At 39.7% G+C, this 21537-nt stretch overlaps 5 protein-coding genes and 1 long non-coding RNA gene across 6 annotated transcripts; 3 read left to right on the forward strand and 3 right to left on the reverse strand.

The window, feature by feature from the left end:
* The first annotated feature begins 23 nt into the window (after window positions 1–23).
* On the forward strand, window positions 24–3411 carry LOC139768560 (uncharacterized). Its single transcript, XM_071698888.1, has 8 exons — window positions 24–262; window positions 423–660; window positions 782–1047; window positions 1279–1529; window positions 1769–1950; window positions 2140–2265; window positions 2527–2850; window positions 3001–3411. Exons 1-7 carry the CDS (start codon window positions 24–26, stop codon window positions 2704–2706), a joined length of 1482 nt encoding a protein of 493 aa, XP_071554989.1. The 3' UTR covers window positions 2707–2850; window positions 3001–3411.
* Window positions 3412–4116: 705 nt separating this feature from the next.
* Window positions 4117–10132, reverse strand: LOC139768477 (uncharacterized). The gene is made up of 4 exons (XM_071698689.1): window positions 9741–10132; window positions 8201–8449; window positions 7962–8114; window positions 4117–7846 (listed from the first exon to the last, which is right to left on the reverse strand). The coding sequence occupies exons 1-4, from the start codon at window positions 9852–9854 to the stop codon at window positions 4964–4966; spliced, it is 3399 nt and encodes a 1132-aa protein (XP_071554790.1). The 5' UTR covers window positions 9855–10132; the 3' UTR covers window positions 4117–4963.
* Window positions 10133–10286: 154 nt separating this feature from the next.
* Window positions 10287–12186, forward strand: LOC139768486 (uncharacterized). Its single transcript, XR_011717370.1, has 2 exons — window positions 10287–10454; window positions 11485–12186. It is a non-coding gene; the product is annotated as an uncharacterized lncRNA (long non-coding RNA).
* LOC139768482 (perilipin-1-like) lies at window positions 10493–12868 on the reverse strand. Its single transcript, XM_071698699.1, has 3 exons — window positions 12733–12868; window positions 11556–11950; window positions 10493–11131 (listed from the first exon to the last, which is right to left on the reverse strand). Exons 1-3 carry the CDS (start codon window positions 12799–12801, stop codon window positions 11014–11016), a joined length of 582 nt encoding a protein of 193 aa, XP_071554800.1. The 5' UTR covers window positions 12802–12868; the 3' UTR covers window positions 10493–11013.
* Window positions 12869–13504: 636 nt separating this feature from the next.
* On the forward strand, window positions 13505–18344 carry LOC139768481 (synaptotagmin-5-like). Its single transcript, XM_071698698.1, has 8 exons — window positions 13505–13593; window positions 14506–14658; window positions 15221–15402; window positions 15614–15804; window positions 15885–15992; window positions 16088–16208; window positions 16573–16913; window positions 16974–18344. The coding sequence occupies exons 1-8, from the start codon at window positions 13538–13540 to the stop codon at window positions 17277–17279; spliced, it is 1458 nt and encodes a 485-aa protein (XP_071554799.1). The 5' UTR covers window positions 13505–13537; the 3' UTR covers window positions 17280–18344.
* On the reverse strand, window positions 18095–20195 carry LOC139768483 (60S acidic ribosomal protein P1). Its single transcript, XM_071698700.1, has 4 exons — window positions 19985–20195; window positions 18994–19144; window positions 18413–18514; window positions 18095–18200 (listed from the first exon to the last, which is right to left on the reverse strand). The coding sequence occupies exons 1-4, from the start codon at window positions 20054–20056 to the stop codon at window positions 18187–18189; spliced, it is 339 nt and encodes a 112-aa protein (XP_071554801.1). The 5' UTR covers window positions 20057–20195; the 3' UTR covers window positions 18095–18186.
* Between the last annotated feature and the right edge of the window lie 1342 nt (window positions 20196–21537).

Below are 21537 nucleotides of genomic sequence, written 5' to 3' on the forward strand. Positions count from 1 at the left end.
CTGTCCCCGATTAATCGTGAAAGATGCGTCGGGCTCGCGAGACGAGGGACCGGCTCGCGCACGTGCGAGGACACGACTTAGGGACATTTTCGAAAGGACCGGTGCGGAAAGACTTCAGCGGAGAACTCAAGAAAGTCGATCCCAAGGTCGGAGAAGGCGCGACGATCAAAACTCTCGCGGCAGCTCGTTCGGGGGAGATGGGGAAGATTAAAGACGAGCTGAGGGCGATGCTTCCGATATTAAAACCTTCAGAAGTGAGAAGGTTGCTTTATTTTTAAATAAATAAAATATCCTCCATAGATCCATACCTCATTAAAACGTTTGAGCTGCTGTTACTTGTATTTTGTTCCTTCCTTTTTCTTTTTTTCCGTTTTGAAGAAATATCAAACTCGTCCTCTTCTTATTAATCTGTCTCCAAATAGATTTCGTTTACCACCTCATGAAGCGATCGTTGACGAGCTCGAAGAAGGCAACTACGAGGAATCGGTCCGCTATTTGAAAGAATTATTTGAGCTCGATGAAGCAATTCGTAAGGAGGCTGGTCCTGGTACCCTGACATGGGAGAAGCCACGCTTAAAGAACACCAGGGATGCAATGTTGCGCCTGAAGGAAAGTCTGATCGCCGTCGAGCGAGCCAAAAACGCCGGTGCGAATGAAATATAAAACCTTTAATCGGGCACATTTATTCGCAAGAACAAAAAGAATTGTTTTTCGAATTGTATGTAAATTAAGGCTGTCGTTTGCATATGATGATCTTGACTTTCTTACCATTGAACTTTGACATCTGGGAGGAAAGTACGAAGTACAAAGTACGAAAGCAAGTACGAATATTATGAATTTTCTGGATATAGGAGACTACGTTTCCACGGCCGCGGAATTTCTGAATACGGCGCTGTATTTTCAAGCGATGACCTGGGAATGGTGGTGGGTGACGGAGCGGCTTTACCGTAGCGCTCTGGAGAACGCTAAATTGATCGAGGGTGATGATGAGCGCATGAGCACCTTTGCACACTACCTGTACGGCCGATTTCTGTTCGAGCAAAGTTAGCGAAATAAATTATATTTAACATACAAATGGGCAAACAAACGGGGCCCGCCTAGCCACGACTTTCTGTCGACTTCTACCCTAAACAGCTGCACAGTTTCTTCTCTTCGCATAATTATGTACTATCGTTGTCAATTCACGGTTGTTAATTAATAAAATATTTATCAGACACTAGATATTTGGGATCAATTGCAAATTAACAATTATAATATAAATTAGTAATATTAATACAATTACGTTCATGTGATGCAATCAGTGCAGGACACGGTGCAGTCGTTGTATAACTTGAAAGTCGCACGTGAAGCATCTCAGGAGAAGTCGTGGAACGCGTCGAAGATGACCGGTCGAAAAGAGGAGACTATCTTTCGAGAATGCAACGTACTTCTGTACAAAGCACTGCTGATGTACGCGCAACAAGTCGGTCCTGATCAACCGGACGTTGCCGTGAAAGCGTACACCGAAGCTCTCGTACGAGCGACGGATTGTAAGTAACTTTTTAAAGATAAAAAAGATAAAGATAAAAATAAGATGAGACTATAAGATGAGAAAGTCATTTCAAACATCATGACTTTGTTAAAATGTTACCTTATTATTTTGAATTCGTTATCTAAAAAATCGTGCAAGTTCGATCGCTTCATCGCTGTCTTCGTCTCTCAGCGAAACACAGCGTTTTCTTGAAATTATAAAAAGAGCTCGTTGCGATATCATCGATCATCTCCACAGCTGGGCATTACGAAAACATTGCGAACGTTCTGTACGAGCTGGGCATGAGTCAGTTACGATCGGGCGACGTGAAACTCGCCTACCGGAACTTCTCCAAGTTCCTGGCAATGGCCAAGAGGATCTCGGACCCGGAGGGCATCTGCAACGCGCACATGGCGATGGCACTTGCGTACAAGTTACGTGTATAAACGTATACTTTTCCCGTGCCACGGTAAACGATGGATAAAAACGGCAAATGAAGAATTAATCATAATTTCGTACCTCTTTCGACCTATATTTTACCGTCACGCGTGCAAGTGTTAATGCGATTTTGATCTCGAAAAAAAATGCCAATTTTTGAAACGATTCTCACGGACGATTCACGTTTGCAGGAATTGGACGACGACGCGAACACGGAGAAGCACCTCCGCCTGTTCATGGTAAATGCAACCGAGTCTGGACTCATGAAAAAACTTGCACAGGCACATTGTTGCACCGGCGAGTATTTTCTGAGTAAGGTACGGAATTGTTACGGATCGCAATTATAAAAAAGAAACAAGAGACGCTATATAAAAATTACAAGATTATTGAGGAAACTTATAGAAACAGAAATTATATACATTTCTTCGAATTTTCTAACATTGCACAAAATATATGTAATTTAAATATATCTAACGCACAGTCGCTCCGCGATATCTAATTTGTAGTGTTAATAAAATTAATATTTCTTCGGATTAGTCAACAATGCGAAAACAAGCTTGGTTTTTTTTTTTTTTTAGAGAAGACCAGATATCGCGACGTTTTATTTAGAAAAGTCCTTCGAGTTATACAACGAACTCGGTTTGTGCAACGACGCTGATAAAGCACGAGCCCTTGCCGGAGTTTCGAAAGGCGAGTTACACTTTTTCAAGACGAGAACTATAACGTGCGACGCATTTGAAATGTCTTCGTCTTTTTAATAGGGCAGGAAATCATCGATGAATACGTCCATCTTATACACCGATGCGGAGCCGCCGATCCGAAAGCAATACTGGCGCTTTGTCAGTGGAAAAATCGTAGAAGTGTTTTTTGGACTGAAAAAGAAAAGAAGAAGCTGCACGCTGGTAGGAGACAATATTCAGCAATCAATCGACAAAAATTAAAACAAATTCTATAAAAGAACCGCGTCTCTTGCAATTCTTAAACTTTCTGATTACCGCGTTTGATTTACATCACACGTAACTATGATAAACCATGCGGTATTATTATTTCAGAAGATTCGGCGGAGCTTAGTCTCGAAAACAAAGAGGCGATGTCTTGGTCGCAATCTTCTTTTAGCGATATCACAAACACCGCGAAATTCCATTGAAAAATTCGATTTGATGCACGATAGCTAATGCAATATTTTTTATCTGGATATCTACAATAAATGGTCATAAATGACACTCCATTCTTTTGGTAAAGTATTACATGAAAATTCAATATTCACAAATTTAATTTAAATGTTAATTATATACGTATTAAAAATGCAAAGAGGGATATTAACAATGCTTTTATACAACTAAATAATATATTCTTTACACATCATGCGCGATGATGGGATAGATAATTGATTTCCATAATAAAGCATACACAAGTATACTTCTTGCGAATAAACTAATAGAAAACTAATAGTTTTAAGAATATGAAGGTGTTATGTTATCTGCTAATAGTTCTCAACAACGTAATATTAATTAATAATATATGTAATTAACATGCATAATTATCTCCATTACCTACATTGTAATTAAAAGGTAGATGTCTTACTGTCAATGTGAAATCTCAGAATATATATATTTAATTTAAGGAAAGTTTAATAATTTAAAATTTATATTGCAATTATGTTACTTTTTTGTAATTTTTTTACATTAGTATATATAATTTCTTCCACACGTTTCTTAAACTTATTACATTATGCTCAAGATTATATCACTCCCAAATACTATTTTACAACATATATATATATTTGTGTATATATATATATATATGTGTGTGTGTGTGTGTGTGTGTGTGTGTGTGTGTGTGTGTGTGTGTGTGTGTGTTATATATATATTTTTATATGTGTGTGTGTTTATATATATAATTCTTATATTAAGAGTATGTTTAAAAATTCCAATTTTTAATTAGCGATACAGACAAATAACGCATATTAATGTAAGATTTTAGAGGCTCTACATATCAAAATAATTATGTTGATCATATTGATATAAAAAAAAAGTTTCAAAGAATATGTACGGGAAAATAATCGAAATAGAAATTTCATCTTTTTAAAAATTTTACATCAATAAATTATTATTGCATTAGCATCTTCTGCAATTTATCAATAAGGGTCCACATATAATGTATGTTCATTATATAACAATTGTTAATAATCGATATATTTGCTCCTGAAAATCTTTTTACAATTCTATATTCGAAAATTTTGGAATTTATTTACGATTACTACAATACCTACGATAAATCAATTATTTTCTTGAATTGAAACTTGGTAAATAGAAAGTTACACACGTACCATATGATTAAAATGCAACACACAGATTTCTGATAAATCATTGTGCAAACGTCTTCATAATATTACTCTGTATTTCTTCTGTATCTTAATATTACACACATATATGTATATGTACATATACATACACATATGCATATGCATATATATATATATATACATATATATATATACATATATATACATAATCACACTGTGATGTTACAAGTACAAGCTTAAGTTTATATCTTAATTTTACAACAAATTTTAGTTATTTCCGTATTTAATGCAAACATACTACAGCATAGCTTTATAGCTTATCTGTTCTGTTACACGAAAATCAGCGTAAAGTCAATGCTATTGTGATACTTATCTTTAATACTTAACAAACACTACTCTTAAACGATATAAGTTAATATATAGTAACAAAAATTCTGCGAACTGCCCGGTCGTTGCAGTCCTTCCAACTTTCTTCATTTAATGTAAGGAATAAAAATATAAAGTGCGAATTACCTTGAAAACTTCATTACACCGAAGAATAAGTTTGCAATAAAGTATACGTCCATAGATATCCAGCAGTTCACATCTTTTTTTTTTCAATCAACTTAAATCCTCTGTAACTGTAAATAGGCATTGCACACACGACGAAGATAAATTTCTCGCAAAAATGGGACAGAATGTACAATAGTGATTGTTTGTCACAGGCGCAATTAGTTCAATATAATATCATCGTCTAACTCCATAACGCTAATCGGATCCAAAGATGGCATATCGGCACTCTTACGTATCTCCCGTGATATGTTCTCTAGTGTCTCCGAAATTGCGACGTCGTCCGAGTTCTTCACGTTACTACTATCCTCTCGATGTTGAACTTCAGCGGCAGCGAGCTCAAATACTTCCCTCAATATCTCGTTTGCCGCATCCGCAGAGCTAGTGTCCAAGACGTAAGTCGAATTTTCCTGTATCTTGCTATGCTTATTATTCATTGCATTATCGTCGACCAATTGCTCGAGCTCCTTTATCTCTTCTTCTAATTTCCTTTTCTCTTTCAAATCGTCTATTGAGACTGTTTCTTCCGTGATGTTGTTACATTTTGCCCTGTCATCATTGCTGTCGTTGTTTACTGGAACAAATGTGACATCGTCATCATCGCTATCTCTTATCTCGTCGTGCTTTTCGCCATTTGAAAGATCTGGCTTGATAGTATCTTTTGCACTATTAGGTTCATCAACATCTGCACTTATTTCGACTTCCATATTTTCTTCGTCGAACCTATTTTGCTGTTTTTCCAATTCCTCAATTTCGAATTCTTTGTCTTCATTTACGATTATTGTGTCATCCAAATCTCTTTGATCATTTAATGTATCTGTTTTGTCAGTCGGCAGAATTTCTAGGAAGTCTTCCTCCGCCTCTTTCGTATCTTCCTTCGAAAACTTGTCCATTAAATCGCATTGTGGTATTTCTGTTTCATCTATTATCTCATCTTTATCTGGTTCATCCATTATTTCATCTTTATCTGGTTCATCCATTATCTCATCTTTATCTGGTTCATCCATTATCTCATCTTTATCTGGTTCATCCATTATCTCATCTTTATCTGGTTCATCCATTATCTCATCTTTATCTGGTTCATCCACCATCCCATCTTTATAATCTTCGCAGTTATTTTCTAAATTATTTTCGCAACTTTCGTGATCCTCGATATCCTTGCTTGTTTCATGAATTGATAAAATTGGTGACCTAATCGTTTCACTATCGCGCGTTGTTTCCTCGTGAAGAACCTCTTCATCATTGTTACATTCATTAATAGCCTTTTCGTTTTCTACAGTAGAAACTTTCGCGTCGTCCTCTATCTCTTTGTCTTTCTCCTCATCCACATTATCCTCGTTCTCTACTATAGTGACAACAGTTTTCTGCACATCCTCATCTTTGGATTCGTCACTGTCCCTGTTTACCGATGTCTCATCCTTGTCCTCCGTCGTATGTTTGTCCCTTTTCTCTTCATCTTTTTCGTCTTTATCATCTTCTGTCTCTAATGTTTCGTCTGGCATGTCTGTCGATTTTTCGCATTGTTCAGACTCATTTGTTTCAATATTTTCATCATTTGCAGATTCTTCTTCTACGCGCGACTCGCTCCTCGCTGTGTTGTCCTCCGGTTTGTCGATTACATTGCCGTCTTCACTACCTGTCTCGTTTTCCACCTTTTTCATTAAATTTTTTCTAGTGGATAAACTGAAGATCTCTTCGTCATCGGTATCCTCGATATTGACATCGATTTCTTCCGATGGATCGTCGGTGTGTTTGCCAGCGGTTCTATCAGGACGCGACGTCGCTTCTTTGGAAATATTGTCATCTTGTGAATCAACTTCAGTTTCCTGCTTCTCCTTAACGCTTGAAACGGTTAACTTTTCCAGCTTTAATGCAGCTTGCTTGAGATGCGTCAGTCTGTGTTTCGCATTGGACAGCTTGGTGTCAAATTTCTTGTCGCACTTGTCGCAAGCGTATTCTATCTTAGCTTCCGACTGTGCTGGAGATTTCGGGCTCTTAAATTCCATCGATGTCATTTCTGTACTAGATATAGAAGACGATCTCGTCCTACTGCAGGTGCTTATCTCTTCTCTTTCTTTTGTTATATGTATAGACGACAAACTCATCGCACCTTTTGCCTTGCTTCTCAGACTCCTACCATCTTCGTTGGACGTTTCGTCGCTAGAGTCTAAACGTGCGTTTGATGTTCCTTCGAGAATGGATTTCTGTTTCTTCCTATTTGTCTTATTTACACGGTCATTCAATTTACTACTACGGGTCTCTCTTTGTTCCAGAGAACCGTCCGAATCCGAACTTCTATCATCGATCGTTCTTTTACGTCCTCGTCTTTGCGTCAAATGAGTACTGGACTGTTGCTCTGCATCCACTGACGCTTTCGTCGATTTCACCTCGTTCGTATTTGTGCGCTCTTTACTCAATCTTGTAATTTTCGATGGCGTGTGCTCGATGTCTTTCGACCTATCCATGATGTTAATTCGCCGTTTTCTTCCTCGTCTTGCTTTACCGTTAACAATGTAATTCCTTTTAGACGAGACCAACGAAGGACTACTACTCCCGGCAGATTTTGCTTCTTCCTGTGAACTTTCGTGCGACGTATTATCGTTCTTATTTTTTTCCACCTCGTGCATTTTCTTTTTCCTTTGCGATTTTTGACTCAGTACGTCAGTTAAGAAAACTGTGCACAATTTTGTTTCTGCCAAATAGGATTGTGTCTGACGGGATCGTCGTATCTTGTCACTACTCGGATCTATCGTTATCCAACAATTCTTGCATACCGTTAGACCCGTGTGATAAAATCTGTACATGTCGATACCGCTCGCAACTGCACCATGACACTTGTCGCAATTTCTAACTTTCGACTTGGTGTTTCGCAATTTGATTTGTGCATTGATCCGTGCCTTGTGTCCCTTAAGACGTCGCTTACCACGTCGCGCCATATTAGTATTCTTCTCGTTACTGTCGCTATCGGAATTTACCGAACCATAAAATGTAATATCTGGAAATGTGGTAATAGTCGTTTTGCGATTTACCACATCTGTGTGTACCTGCAATGAAAAATTGCAATTGCGTAATATAAATGTCACTGGGAAAATAAAAAAAATCGACGCAAAACATAGCAGGCATGTACCGCATGTATAATTTAACATAATTTGTTATTACCTTTGGAAAACTTGAATAGTTTATCTCTTCATTAATCAGAGCTTTTAAATTGGCGATTGTTTCCTGATACACCCTTCTCAGATCATACAAAACATCCAAGTTATATCGACACGATAGGCATATCAGCTTCAAACGGATATTCTTCTTACTGACCTGCAAAAACAGAACATAGACATCGAACGTAGGCATTTGTAGTTACATTATTTGCCTTGCGACGAAAAGGCAACACTCGGACTTACATCGTCGTTGAAAATGCTGCGGATTTTCTGAAGAGGATTAAATAACACGTTATTGTCCTTGGTAATATCGAAGATACGGTTACTGTCCACTAACTCGTGGCACAGGAAACAACATGGCTTTGACGTTGCGGCTCTCCGCTCCGATATCTCATGTGACTTCTTATACTTTTGTACAAATTTAGCGCACTGATCTAATTCATACGCGCACTTGTAACATATCTTGCTCGACAGATCGATGCATTCGTTAATCTAAGACAAGAGAACAGGTTACAGCATTACTCCAAAATTATCCAATCATTATTCTTAATTCTAATCATCTTCCTCTCGTTGTGGGTTAATAAAGGAGGAAAAAACGGAGTGTCCGGTCGGTCTAGTGAATAGTGATACACATATGCGTATACATACACGGACCTACGCGACTTTCATTAACAAATGAAACAATACGTCGACTCAATATTGACCGAGATGATGTAATAAACAACACATAATAATATCCAGTTACGTACAAATTATCCCACAAATTTCTTCCAATTTTCGGAACAAGTCGGAGCAACGTAAATAAACGCGTACGAAAAACGGAATTGCAAAGTCGGCGCGAGAGACGAAGTAAATAGCCTCAATCGTTCACTGTGTGTATATTTTTACGTACATATACACGTATGTGAAATAAAATACCCATACATACGTACGCACAGCAAAATGTCGGTAAAACGGGACACGAGACGGACACAAGCCGTACACCGAGATTGACACGATCCACGTCTCTCTCCTTTTTTGCTTGCGAAGAAAATAGTACTTATTCGCGTAAAAAAATCGAAGCCGAGCGCGATTCGAGCGGTTCGTCACGCGGCCGCTCGCACTTCCAATACTTCCATCGTTCCTCGCGATATATCCCGGGCTCGGAACTATTTGTCACAGCGTAGTAAGCAGTACATCTACACCATCACCATCTATACGTCTCCTCTCTCTCCCTCACCCTCATTCTTTTTCTTTTTGTTTTCACACTCGCAAGTTCCGAGTTTCGGGAACAGATGACGTGACGCGTCATGTTTCCCGCTGCACGCGTGATCGGACGCGACGCAGGCATGGCTAATTGATAGTCGGATTGATCCGACGGGCGTCAATTCCCCCTGATTTCCAGATTTCGCACGTACGAGGCTCGAGGCGAGACGCGGCAGACGTCCGCGTCCGCCCGCGCCGGCCCTCGGGAGAGAGCCAGGCTCGAACCTAACCTAACAGCTGCAATTCTAACCTAAACCTAAACCAAGCGGCGATCTCTCGATGGAAATCTTGATTGGAAACCGCGTCCTCGCGCTTCCGAGTTTGAACGTTCTCGTCTCTCGGCAATCCATGAATCCATATAGATATATCTACTTGGTCTTACGATCAGCGCAATATCAGCGCTAAAAGAAGCAAACGAATCTATCCGACAAGAGCCGCCGAGAATCTGATAAACACGCGCGAACGCGAACCCATCTCTCGAGACTCGCGCGCGGTGTCGCGCTCGCCGATTATTCTTCATTCTTATAGCTCTATTTACCTTGCTGGACAGGCACGTCTCGATCTGATCGCCGAAAGTGTTACGATTGTCCGGCGTGACGTCCAGGAAGACACCCTCGTTGCTCGCACACACGAAGCAGTATTGGCCAGACATAGCGACGCGCCGGGGGTATACTGACGTAATTAGGGTAGCATCACCTCGGACCGACGTTCGGAACGAGACGCGATCGCAAATCGCAAGGATTCTCACTGATTCTCACCGAGCGGACCGAGCCTGCCGAGCCACGAGCCAGCGATGTCCGTTATTTACGCCCCTCACGTAGCCCAACGTAAACCGACGCGCACAGACAGAGAGAATTGGCGGTAATCCTAGCCCTGAATGCGATAACATGGCGGGCCGATGCTGACCGATGCACCCATCGTCAGCCGTCGTGCGACGCATCGAACGATATATCGAAGATGGACGACCTTCGGGCTCCCTCGTTCTCCTTTTCATTTCCATTTTTTTTTTCGCGATTTCCCCCGCGGATTCTTGCCGCTTTTTCTCGGAGCTCGCTCGCGAAGCGATCAACGATCGGTTCGTCAACCGAACGCGGCGAGTCTGAAATTGATGTGGTAGTCGACCGACGCTGCGTTCCGCAATTTGCACCGCACGATTCGATGCATCGATCGTTCGGCGCGATCGTCTCGCGAGTTCAAACTCAAGTTTACGTGATGCCGATGTTCAACTAGCGCGACGCCTGCACTTTACAACGTAAATGTCGTAAATCGTACCTGACTATAAAGGAGATATAAAAACGAAAGCGAAATTTATTTGTGTAACAACGTAAAACAGCTATCGTACAAAGATATATCGCAGTCGGACGCTACCCGGACATTCGTTTTACGGCGAGTATCGCGTTTATGTCACTTGTCATCGACAAGTGACTCGCTTATCATCGAGACGATTGCGTTATCACGTATTGCTCAATAGACTATATTTTTATATCGCAATGTTCTGGTGCTGAAACTCGCTTTAAGACGACTTATAATTCATGTCTGATTTCAGGAGACAGAATTCTATTTGCACGAAATGGAATTCCGTTTTGGGCACGTATTGTGTGGAACTTTTCGAAATGGATTCCGATTGTAGTTATTTCCTAGATTCCTATTGTGTGTTTTTTTTAAGGGAAAACGGAATAATTCCGATCGGAATCCGTTCCGAAACGTTTCATAATACGTACCGTGAATTCTGACACGAGTCACTCGTCCGAAATGGATTCGAGACATTACAGTAGTGCACTCCACGACGAAAGTCCGAGCATTTTCACCATTCAGCTAGACATTTTCCGAATTCCCTGCGCGGCCTCGTTCGCACCCAAGTCCTCTATCCGATCCTTCGACCCGCCAAACAGGAGCCTGAGGGTTTCTAACGCCGACGTAAATATATTCCTACAACACAGCCAAACAAATACGTAGGAAAAGATTGTCAATTATATCGTGTCTGAATATCTAAAGAAAAATTGACTATATACTCTATATTAGTAGTTTTCTATCAGTAGTAGACTACTCTTAGTAAGTTTTTATATAGGACGAGATTTAAAGTAGCTGTATAACTTTTTACATGCAGTATAGTTTTACTAATACAGTTACTATTATAGGGTTACTAATTAGTTTTACTAATATTGTATAAAAATGCATATTATAATAATTGTGCCAATTTTCATTTATAATAATATGCAATAACATTAATATATATGTACTTGGAAGAGACATGATAGTATTTAGGATATTTTATATTCAAGAATCAGGAAGGGAAGGGATTAATTCGAACGAGAGAGCTCCGTCGTTCGAGCCTCGACTGCTGGACCATCACCTGACTCCGTCCTTCGCGTTCGCGTAGATCTGGCCGGGCGGCAGCTTCACGGAGGGCACCTTCTCTTCCACGAAGTCCAGGCCAACGCACACCGCGTCGTCGACGATCTTAAGTGGCGTCTCCAAGATGCCGGCGACCCTGCCGGTGACGGGGCTGGCGAACTCCAGGCTCGCGCGCATCCCGTTCTCCGCGTGGCCCAGGATCGTCGCGACCGACTCGTGGGAGCCCCGGGCGGCCGCGTACGCGCCGCAGAACGCCGACGTCACCGTCGCGAACATCGGCAGACCCAGCAGGCGACGCGTACACACCATGCCGCGCGCGTCCGCGCCGCCGGCGTTCGCATCCGCGACACTCGGCGCGGTGGGATCACGCGTGCCGCACATGACGCTCAATTGCTGCAGAAACAAACGACACGGCGGATATATAAAAAAATAGAATAGAATAGAATTAAGCCTGTCTTAGAGATGGTCTACCTGCGATATGTCAGATTCCAAAATAGGATTCTATATATAATTTTACATACGTGTAAAATATAAATATACATAATTTTGTACATACTTATATACGTACACATGTAAAATATGCTATGTATATGTATAAAATTATAAACAGAACCCTGTTTTAATGTGTATTTTAACGTATAGTCTTCATATTTTTTTTCCTATTCTTCAAATGTTTTTCATTGTATTGCTTGCTAAGTTAGTCGGGATTTGACCGAAGTCACTCCAAGTCACGTGCAAATCCGTGCCGGAAATAGCCGTAGCAGCCCGTCGTCGATCTCGCGGTTCTCGATCAGTCGGTTCAAACGTCGGACTTTGACGTCCGCGGTGTATCTTGATTATGTAAAAATTATTCGATGCTCTTTACAGTAAACGCTACAAGTTACGCCATCGCGCATATCTGAATGACGTCAACGCGGAAATTATCATGACAACGCGCGACATGGTACCGCTTGACATTCGCGAAATGTTCGCGACGCCGTGGACAAATAGCAGATAAATCCTCCGTCGGCGGGAACTTTTCGCAAAGACGCGCCGACGTAAATGTCGAAAGCGAACGGACCAAGTCCACAAATCAATAACGGAGACTGGCACGACGATGATTATTAAGTGCGATGGACAACCCGCCGTCGAGCGGGTGGCTGACAATGAGCCGCGATAGCTATCATTATACGCACGTGATACGCGATGCGCACGATAGCCGATGGTCTTTCGCTGGTCTCACGCGGCATCTCGGAACCCGCCATCTCGGGAAACCGGCCGGACACGGCGGACACCCCGAGCTCGACGCGGCTCGTGACGACGACGGACGACGATGACACGGCCGAGAGGGGCTGCGCGAGGTCCGCGCGTGCGTCCTAAATTTAGCTCGTCGCCCTCGTCGGCAAACCGGCGACGCGCGACTAGGATATCCCCTCCGTAACCGTTTATCTCAGTGCTGGATGTAAGCGGTTCTTCGTTGGTAGCGCGTATATCTTTCTCCTTCCTCTTCCCTATATAACAATAATAAACATGAAAAATGTTTATAACGTCTAAAAAGAAGGGAATATGCGTGCCGATTGCTGTTATCGACAAGTAAATCACTTGAAGTTATTAAAAAAGCAATCGCGATTGACGATCAGTAATCAACAATCGATTAATAATCAAAATTATATAAAGGAAATTATTACTTTACATACCTAACTTATATGTATGCACTGGTTTACTCGCAACAATATTAAGAAAATTCTTTTTCTTATTTTCTAGGAAGACCTCTTGTATAGGACTCGGGCTACAAATTGTTATCGCAGGCTCGCAGGTATATGCAAATCAAGGGTTAATTAACATCTCTTTAGCGGTTTCACTTGTGCGCCATGCGCGCTTTCGCGACTGCTCGCTGCGCGAGCGGACGAAAAAAATTGTTCAAAAATTTTCACCCGCAATGTGCACTTCACCTTTAGGGAGTCAAGGTCGCTCGATGATCCTTCACCGTCGTTAGCGGAGATGAGAATCTGCGTGCCGGCGCGTGCGCACGTCCTCCTCATGGCGCTCCTCCGAGGGTGAGTCTACGAGGTGTGAAAGTGTACGTTCTACGGAGGGCATGAATTTTAACATGCCCATTGATAGATCATCCGCCGTTTGCTGATTCATCATTCTCGCCGTGACTCGTTTTCCTCGACTTCGGAGCTAAGGAGCAGCTCGTTGCCCCCAGTTTCTCTTTCCAGCGTAAACGAGAATGTAATGTAACGCCGCGCGGATGACAGGGGTAAGTGTGAGTATTTACCACACGTTTTGCCGTATGTCTCCGGCTAATGATACGCGTCTCGTGTCTTATTTCCGGAGGAGCGCGTTATATTCCAAAGAGTACGCTTTGGCTTTCGAGAATAATGACGCCTGCAAATCCCGGGCGATTTATTTCCACAGATCCAGTTGCACCATCTGGAACAAACGAGGATGACGTAGCAATTAGCTATCCTCTCTCAAATTATAGTCGTATCTTTATACTTAGAAGAACGCGTGCGCGCACCAGAAAGAAAGAGAAAGAGTAACATATGCATAAAAAACAAATGCTATTTATGTACAAGACGTGTAAATTGAACTGGGAATCAACTTTAAGGGTGATTTCGACCAAACTTCAATTAACTTAATCAGCGATTAACTTATCGAGTAACATTATTTTGTTAACGTGAGTAGAATCATTAATTTTTTTTCTTATTTAACACGCGAAAAAAGGGATTTGATAAAGTGAATTACAATATTAGGAATTTTGCTTTGAACAACTCTGCCGATGGAATTGATTGCTAATTAAATTGATCGGAATTTGTTCGAAGTCATCCTAAGTTGGTGAGGTTGATACATATAATCAAATGAAATTGGATAATAACTGTTTAATCGCCATGGCGTTGCGACGCGGATCGTGGTGAATCCGCTCGACGATGAAAAGTCAAATTTGATCGTAATGTCGAATGCAGGTTCCCAATTAAGATGGATGTTCACGGTGCCGGAGTGGTCGCAATTCTAGGCACGGTTGGAGCCGCTACCGGGGCAATCTCAGCGGTGATCGTCTACACTATTTGCGCGCGTCGCCGACGATTGCTTACTTCGGTCGGAGGACCGCTCAACTGGCACGTATTCCTCGTATTCTTCCTTCTTGCCTAGAATATAATGTATATTTTTAGCTTGGATAACTCAGTCGCGACTAATAATTTCCCTAAAATTCTGTTCTAAAATCCGACATAGCGATGCTGAATAAAGTCTATAACGTCACTTATTGCATTCATCACAACTGTCAAATAATGATTCAGCTTACAATTAATAACAATAACATAAAAAAACTATCGCTAAAATGGCAATAAAATTTAATAGATTTAATTAAGATTGATACAAACTTGCAAATGTGCCATATCACAACTATATTTTTATTTGTACCGCATTAGAACTAGTATCGGCCTTTACTCAAATAATTCCTTACTTGAATTTATATTTGATTGGCTGAAAAAGACCTGGAGAGAGACCGCAATTAGCTCTAATGAGGTTGAAGTAGAAAATATTACTGTGATATTGCACAAATATCTGCACTTTCAGGCTTATATTAGCCTTAATTTAATTTACCACTTTTCTATAAATGAGCCGATTATCACAGTTCCAGTGTACCGAAAAATAAATAAATAATATAATCTCTTTCAGGTTTGAGAAAGATTTGTTAGACAGAGCCGAAGAGGCAGCCAAGTCATCGAAAGACGTTTTAGTCGGTGTTGCGCTTTCGCGGGAAAATAGGATTATCAGACGTAATGACAGTCAGTCGGATGATGATGAATGGCAGTCTGATCATGTATTTGATAGCATTGCCAGTGATTCGCCTAGAAGAGGTAGATACATATGTGTTCTAAAAATTCTAATAAGGCAGCAGATACAGCAGAATTGGAATTGAATTAGTCAGACGTTTTACGAATTCGAATTTTGACTATGATGTATATAAATCTTTTTGATATATTTCTTAAAATCGGAAGATTTTGTCAATTTAATAGAATCGCAACATTGAAGTGTCTTCTGTTATAAACCTGAACGTTCCTTTCGCAGTTATACACCATCTCTCGGAATCAGATGATATTTCTCCGTCTCCAATGAGTCCTCTTGCACCACCCATTCCGGAAGGCACAATGATCGCATCTGAGAAGCGCATGATAATCGTCAGACCACCGCCGCGGAGTATAGACGGGTCTTACTCCAGGTTGAACAGCGTCGAGATCGAATCATCTCCACGACACAAGGTATATCGTAGTTTCGTGATATTGTTTTCAATTCGTCAATAATTGCATTACTGCAGCTAAGTGTATTTTTTGTATCATAGCTCTCGTCTTCCTCTTCAACTTCTTCGTCTGACGAAATCAGGGGTGAATTAATATTGGGTTTGATATACGACGTCAACGCTGGAATACTTACAGTGAGACTGATCGAGGTATCTATTTCTCGTGTACATCGTGTAGATCATGTATTTACTATTGCCGAATGTATAGATCGGAATAATCATTTTTTTCTTCGCATTTTACAAAGGCACACGATCTTCGCGCCCGAGAATTGAGCGGCACCGCAGACCCTTACGCCAAGATACGTTTGTTACCTGATCGTAATAACGTATGGCAAACTACAATACACAGACGTACTTTGAATCCTGGTAACTATTTTCCTATTATTTTAACGGGGTTATCGCAAAATGACGCAACTCTCTTTAAAGCAGAGAAAAAGATGAGAATTGAGAATGGTCATGCCCGCTTGCGCGTACGTTTTAGGTGTTACCGAATCCTATAGGTAATGTGGACGATTTTGTGGTCCTCTTCCGTGCTATGTCCACGATTTTGTGGTTCTTTTCTGTGTTATGTTCACGATTTTTTGTTTTTTTTCCAAAGAGAATCAATTATCGTGCACATTACCTACAGGATTCGGTAACAGCTAAAATACGGGTTGCGGGCATGACCACTCTCATTCTTCTCTCTGCTTTAAAGCATTAAAATATTTTATATATCTGATCTTTTTTTTAGTATTCGATGAAGACTTCGTTTTTGAAGTAACGCCTGCATCACTGGCTGGACGAACATTAGAAATTCTGCTCTATGATTTCGATGCGTTTATGAGACATCGTGGTTTAGGCTACGTACAGCTTCCTCTTTCTTCCGTGCCGGATCTCGGTGCAAACTTGATCACTCTCGTAAAACCAATTCTTCGATATGGGATGGAGGGTGGATTTAAAGCACCGCCTCTGGGTGAATTGATGGTCTCCATCTCGTATCAATTGTCCATAGAGAAACTGACGATTATCGTCGTCAGGGCGAAAAATTTACCCATTTTCGACGATCCCGTAAACGCCAATCCGTATGTGAAGGTACGTACGTATCGATGCACTGACCTTAAATTTGGTTTACTTAAAATAAAAATCGTTTAGGTGTCACTGATCCAGGACGGTAAGAGTCTCAAGAAGAAGAAATCGAGTGTACAACGCGAGGTTACCAGTCCCGTGTGGAACGATATTCTTACTTTTGATATTAGTAGCGACATATTACCGAAGTGTGTCTTACAATTCTCTGTGCTACGAGCGAGTGGTGAGCTCTTGGCCAAGTGCGAAGTATCCGGCTCGTGTCAAAGAGAATTGTTTCAGCGTGTATTATCCGGAAAGGGTGCTTCGGCACAATGGTTGCCATTATCAGAACCAGAAGCGCAACATGATGATAACGGCGAATTAAAAAATTAAAATAGCTGTTAAAAAGGAGAAAATATATGTACACAAGATGGTCGTAAACCATCTTGTATACCACCACCACGTACTAAAGTGTTAAAATATTTTATCTCTTAAACTAAGTATTTTAGCGAGAAATGTTTTAGATAAAAATTGCTTGGTTTTGAAAAGGGCAAGGTGGTGATCTTAATTTTGGCATTTTCGAAGTCATATCAAGATTGACAATTCTCAATTTACAACTATTTTCACTCCATATACACCAATTGATTAAGAAATGAAATAACGGAATATTGCCGACCAATCATCTTATATAATGTAACAGCACGAATATGTAATCAAATTATTATGTGACAAATTGTAATAATTATTCAAGTTAGAGTCTACATAGAGCAGAGTGCACATAAAAGTAACTTTGTTGAATAAGACGGTGTATTAAAAAATAAATCCGCCGATGAAAGCAGGTTCTTTTAACGACGGAACAATTGTTATTAAATGCTACGTAAGAGATCGACTGAATTTACTAGCGCATATTACCGATCAGCAGATAGATTACCGAGAAATAAAATATAATGTGGTTAGAATTGTAGCTTACTCCGTTGAATATACACGGTACAAAAAAAAAACAGAATTCTATATAGATATATGTATGACTATAGAGAGAACAAAAATAGGAAATATATTTTTTTCCCACATAGAGTTCATTGAACATGTTCTACGCATGTTTCATCGAAATATTCTCATACATATTACATATTTCATATATAATAAGAGAAAAGTAAAACCCTTATTGTTTGCGATCGCTTTTCTATGGTTGGAAAAAAAGTATACACTTTTCTTATCGAAATGTTTTCATTGTTTATATCGTGTGTACAATATAACGGTACATACATAAAAAGGAATGGACCAACGCGATCCCTGATCCCTAGTCGAATAGACCTGTAAGCAGATAGTGCATTGCGATTAATATCAGAATTAATTACGTCCATTGAATAAGATAATTAATTTATTGTATTCTCATTCTTGAAATATTATCATCATGTGTATATTCTGTAGCTAATACATGCTATATTAATCACTGAATATTTGTTACGCTGTTCTTCAGTTATCTTTTTAAGATTTAAATATTATAAATTTGATGTATAACTCACCGAAACCCATGTCGTCGTCTGATTCTTCCTCTGGTTCTTCCTTCTTCTTTTCTTCTTTGGCTGGAGCAGCTTCGGTGCTAACAGGCGCTGCAGCAGCTGGAGCTTTAAAAGAACAAAATATATTTTTTTATAAAAGAATAATAGTTAAAGATTGTTTGTCAGAATAAATGACATTAAAAAAAATAAAGATTAATTCATATTGCAATATATTGAAGTAGCATTTCAGTAAATTTACAATTTTTCTATACTTTTCCATGTTGCTAACAAAACTTTAAGATTCTATCTTTATTGATATAATCAGAAAGTTTGTTTTCAATTTCTTTCACCTCTTTTGCTGACCGGGCTAGCAATTTAAATGATCTAGATCGGTGGATGAAGAGGATAATAAACATTTGCAAATTTATAGCAAACTTAAATAACGTTCTTCCAAATCTATTTCGGATAAATGCGCAGTTATATATTCCCAAGTATTTACTTAATACAAATTTCTTGCTGTATTTTGCAGGAAAGTAAAAAGAACATAAGTACTTGTACTTATGATTAAAGCTTATAGTCTATCAATAGAAAAGTATATGTATTACCTGCTCCTGCAGGTGCAGCTCCGACACCAGATCCGATGTTGGTAATTAATTCTTTAACATTTACGCCTTCCAAGGCTTTAGCAAAAAGTCCAGGCCAATAAGATTCAACATTTACATTGGCTGCTTTTAAAATTGTCTGTATCTTCTCGCCCTGTGAAATAAAAACATAATTCAAGATAATACATTGTACTTATTTTTAATTTTACATAAAATTAATTTGCAGATTCTATCATTTCACAAAACCTAACATTTGCAATAGTGGAATCGAACAAAAAGCGCCACCTTATGCAAAATGTAGTGAAACATTACTTTACTTTAATTATGAAAATATTGTTCTCTTTTAAAAGATTGAAATGCAGAAAGCATTTTCAATGCAGAAATGCATTGAAAAATTAAACAACTATTAAGCGTCGTCTACAATGGTAGCAGGAGTATGCAGTAAGACATAAGCAGTAAGATATTACTCCTGCCGTCATTGTAGACGATGCATTATAGCCTTAATAAATTAAGGTACTTGTACAAATTATCACAAATCGATTAAGAAACTGTCAAACATTTCTGTTTTGCAAATTTTATAATCGACAAAATTTGTATGTAGTAAATGTTTAATGAATTGTAATCGCTGTATAATCTACATAGCACATAAAGTATAAATATATAATAAAAACTATCACGATAAAACAATGTAACAACAAAAATTAGATTCACGATATGACCTTTTATCTCTAATCACCAAAATTAATTAAACTTTTGATACTTTTACCACAAAGGAACACGTGTACACTCCAGGGTTAGGTTCCGAGAGATTAAGCCAAGATATGACTCGTTGAATAGAAAAGTATTTGTTTAAAAAGAAGACATAGATGATGCAATTACGATAATTAATAAACAGACGCGAGGAGTGGAAGTTGGGACGCAAAACCGGTAAAACCGAAACCACAGATGGCGAGAACGGACACAAGCGTGACAAAACCCGCGTGACGATACTTACGGTTACGGCGATGTCGTCGTCGACGAGTATCAACGCGGAATAAACGCACGCGAGCTCGGCTTCGGTCGTCATTTTTCCCGTTTAGATTTGGTTTCTCGAGACACGGATGGAACTTAAAATCGGTGTAAGTCGTCGATCCGACCTTAGCTCTGCGAGAGAGAACAAACACCCAAGTTCGCAACTCCGACGAAAGAGACAGGAAGAGAGTCCTCGGTAACCGGATACGCGTAATATAGCCGGTAAAGTCGAGACGCACGCGCGATAAACACCACGTGACAACAGTGCTGACACTGCTGACAGCAGAAAGGTGATCAACGGGATCAACCAATCAAAAAATCCTGTGTTGAATTGACCAATTGAATTCCTCTTTGTGCTGCCCTCACTTGTCCTACTTTTATTCCAGTTCAAAAAAGAACAAACTTAAATTATTTGATCAATTTGATGAGACTCCTCTGTATAAAACCAGAGAGAAGAATGAGAGACGACACGGCCCGGTTTTGGGTGATCCGCGAACGCGATACGCCCTCTGGGAACGATGTAAAACGTGCACATGAACTACGTAGCCAATGTCCACGTGGGCCACGGAGTAACACATACGTGCACGATTTAGGTTGCGTTCCGTGCTAATGTCGGTAACGCAAAGTTATTGATTTTTCGTTATGTGAGCGAGCGAGAAGGTATAAGAGCGAGCGAGACAGTAATTGGAGTGAGCGAGATGAGAATAACACATGCAGAAGGCTCGGGGGTGGGGATCTGATCCTGATCGAGGATCGAGCATCGAGTCTTTTCCTTGCGCGCCGTTGTTCTTATGGGAGCAAATACTTTATCGAATGAAAATTCTTGTTTTGTTCCTCGTAGCTTTCCACTGCAACTCATTGCATCTGATCCATCCGATTTACCTACTTCAATAGTACAATCGTCAATGAAGCTTATATTACACAACCTGTAACAAACAATATATCAAAATACCAAAATAATCTCTTTTATTCCCTTGAATAAAATATATTTTTATTTATAGTAATTGCTGAAAGAAACTCATCAAATTAAGAAAAGAATTAAGAAAATGTATTATTAATTTTTTAATTTCCAAATTTGATTTTCCCAAAAACTTTATATAAAATTTTTTAATATACATTATTTATTATATATTATTATATATTATTTTCTATACGCTTTTTCAACTACTTCTCAATTGTATTTGTAATTGATTATTTATTTAAAAACACATCATACAATTAAGAAAAAAAAAGAATCTATAAAATGAGCAGCAGTGTTATGATGTAAAATACATACGAAGACCAAGGGCGGCAGTGTGGTCTAGTGGTAGAGCGCCAGACTCGTAATCTGAGGAACCAGGTTCGAGTCCACTAGAGCCATGGAAAGTTTTTTCCGAAAGCTGCGCCCCCTCCGTGCAAGATTTATAGGCCCCTTGTGCGGAGCAAACTGGGCTCCGTCTTTCGGAAGAGACGTTAAACCGTTGGTCCAAAAACGAGACTTCGTATCTTATAGAAATTCAAAATTGACCTATCTACTTAAGCCGTTTCTCGAAAGCA

Source organism: Temnothorax nylanderi, unplaced genomic scaffold, assembly GCF_030848795.1.
Source record: "Temnothorax nylanderi isolate EJ_2023f unplaced genomic scaffold, tnyl_v1.0 TNYL_tig0016_pilon, whole genome shotgun sequence".
NCBI classification, from domain to species: Eukaryota; Metazoa; Arthropoda; class Insecta; order Hymenoptera; family Formicidae; genus Temnothorax; species Temnothorax nylanderi.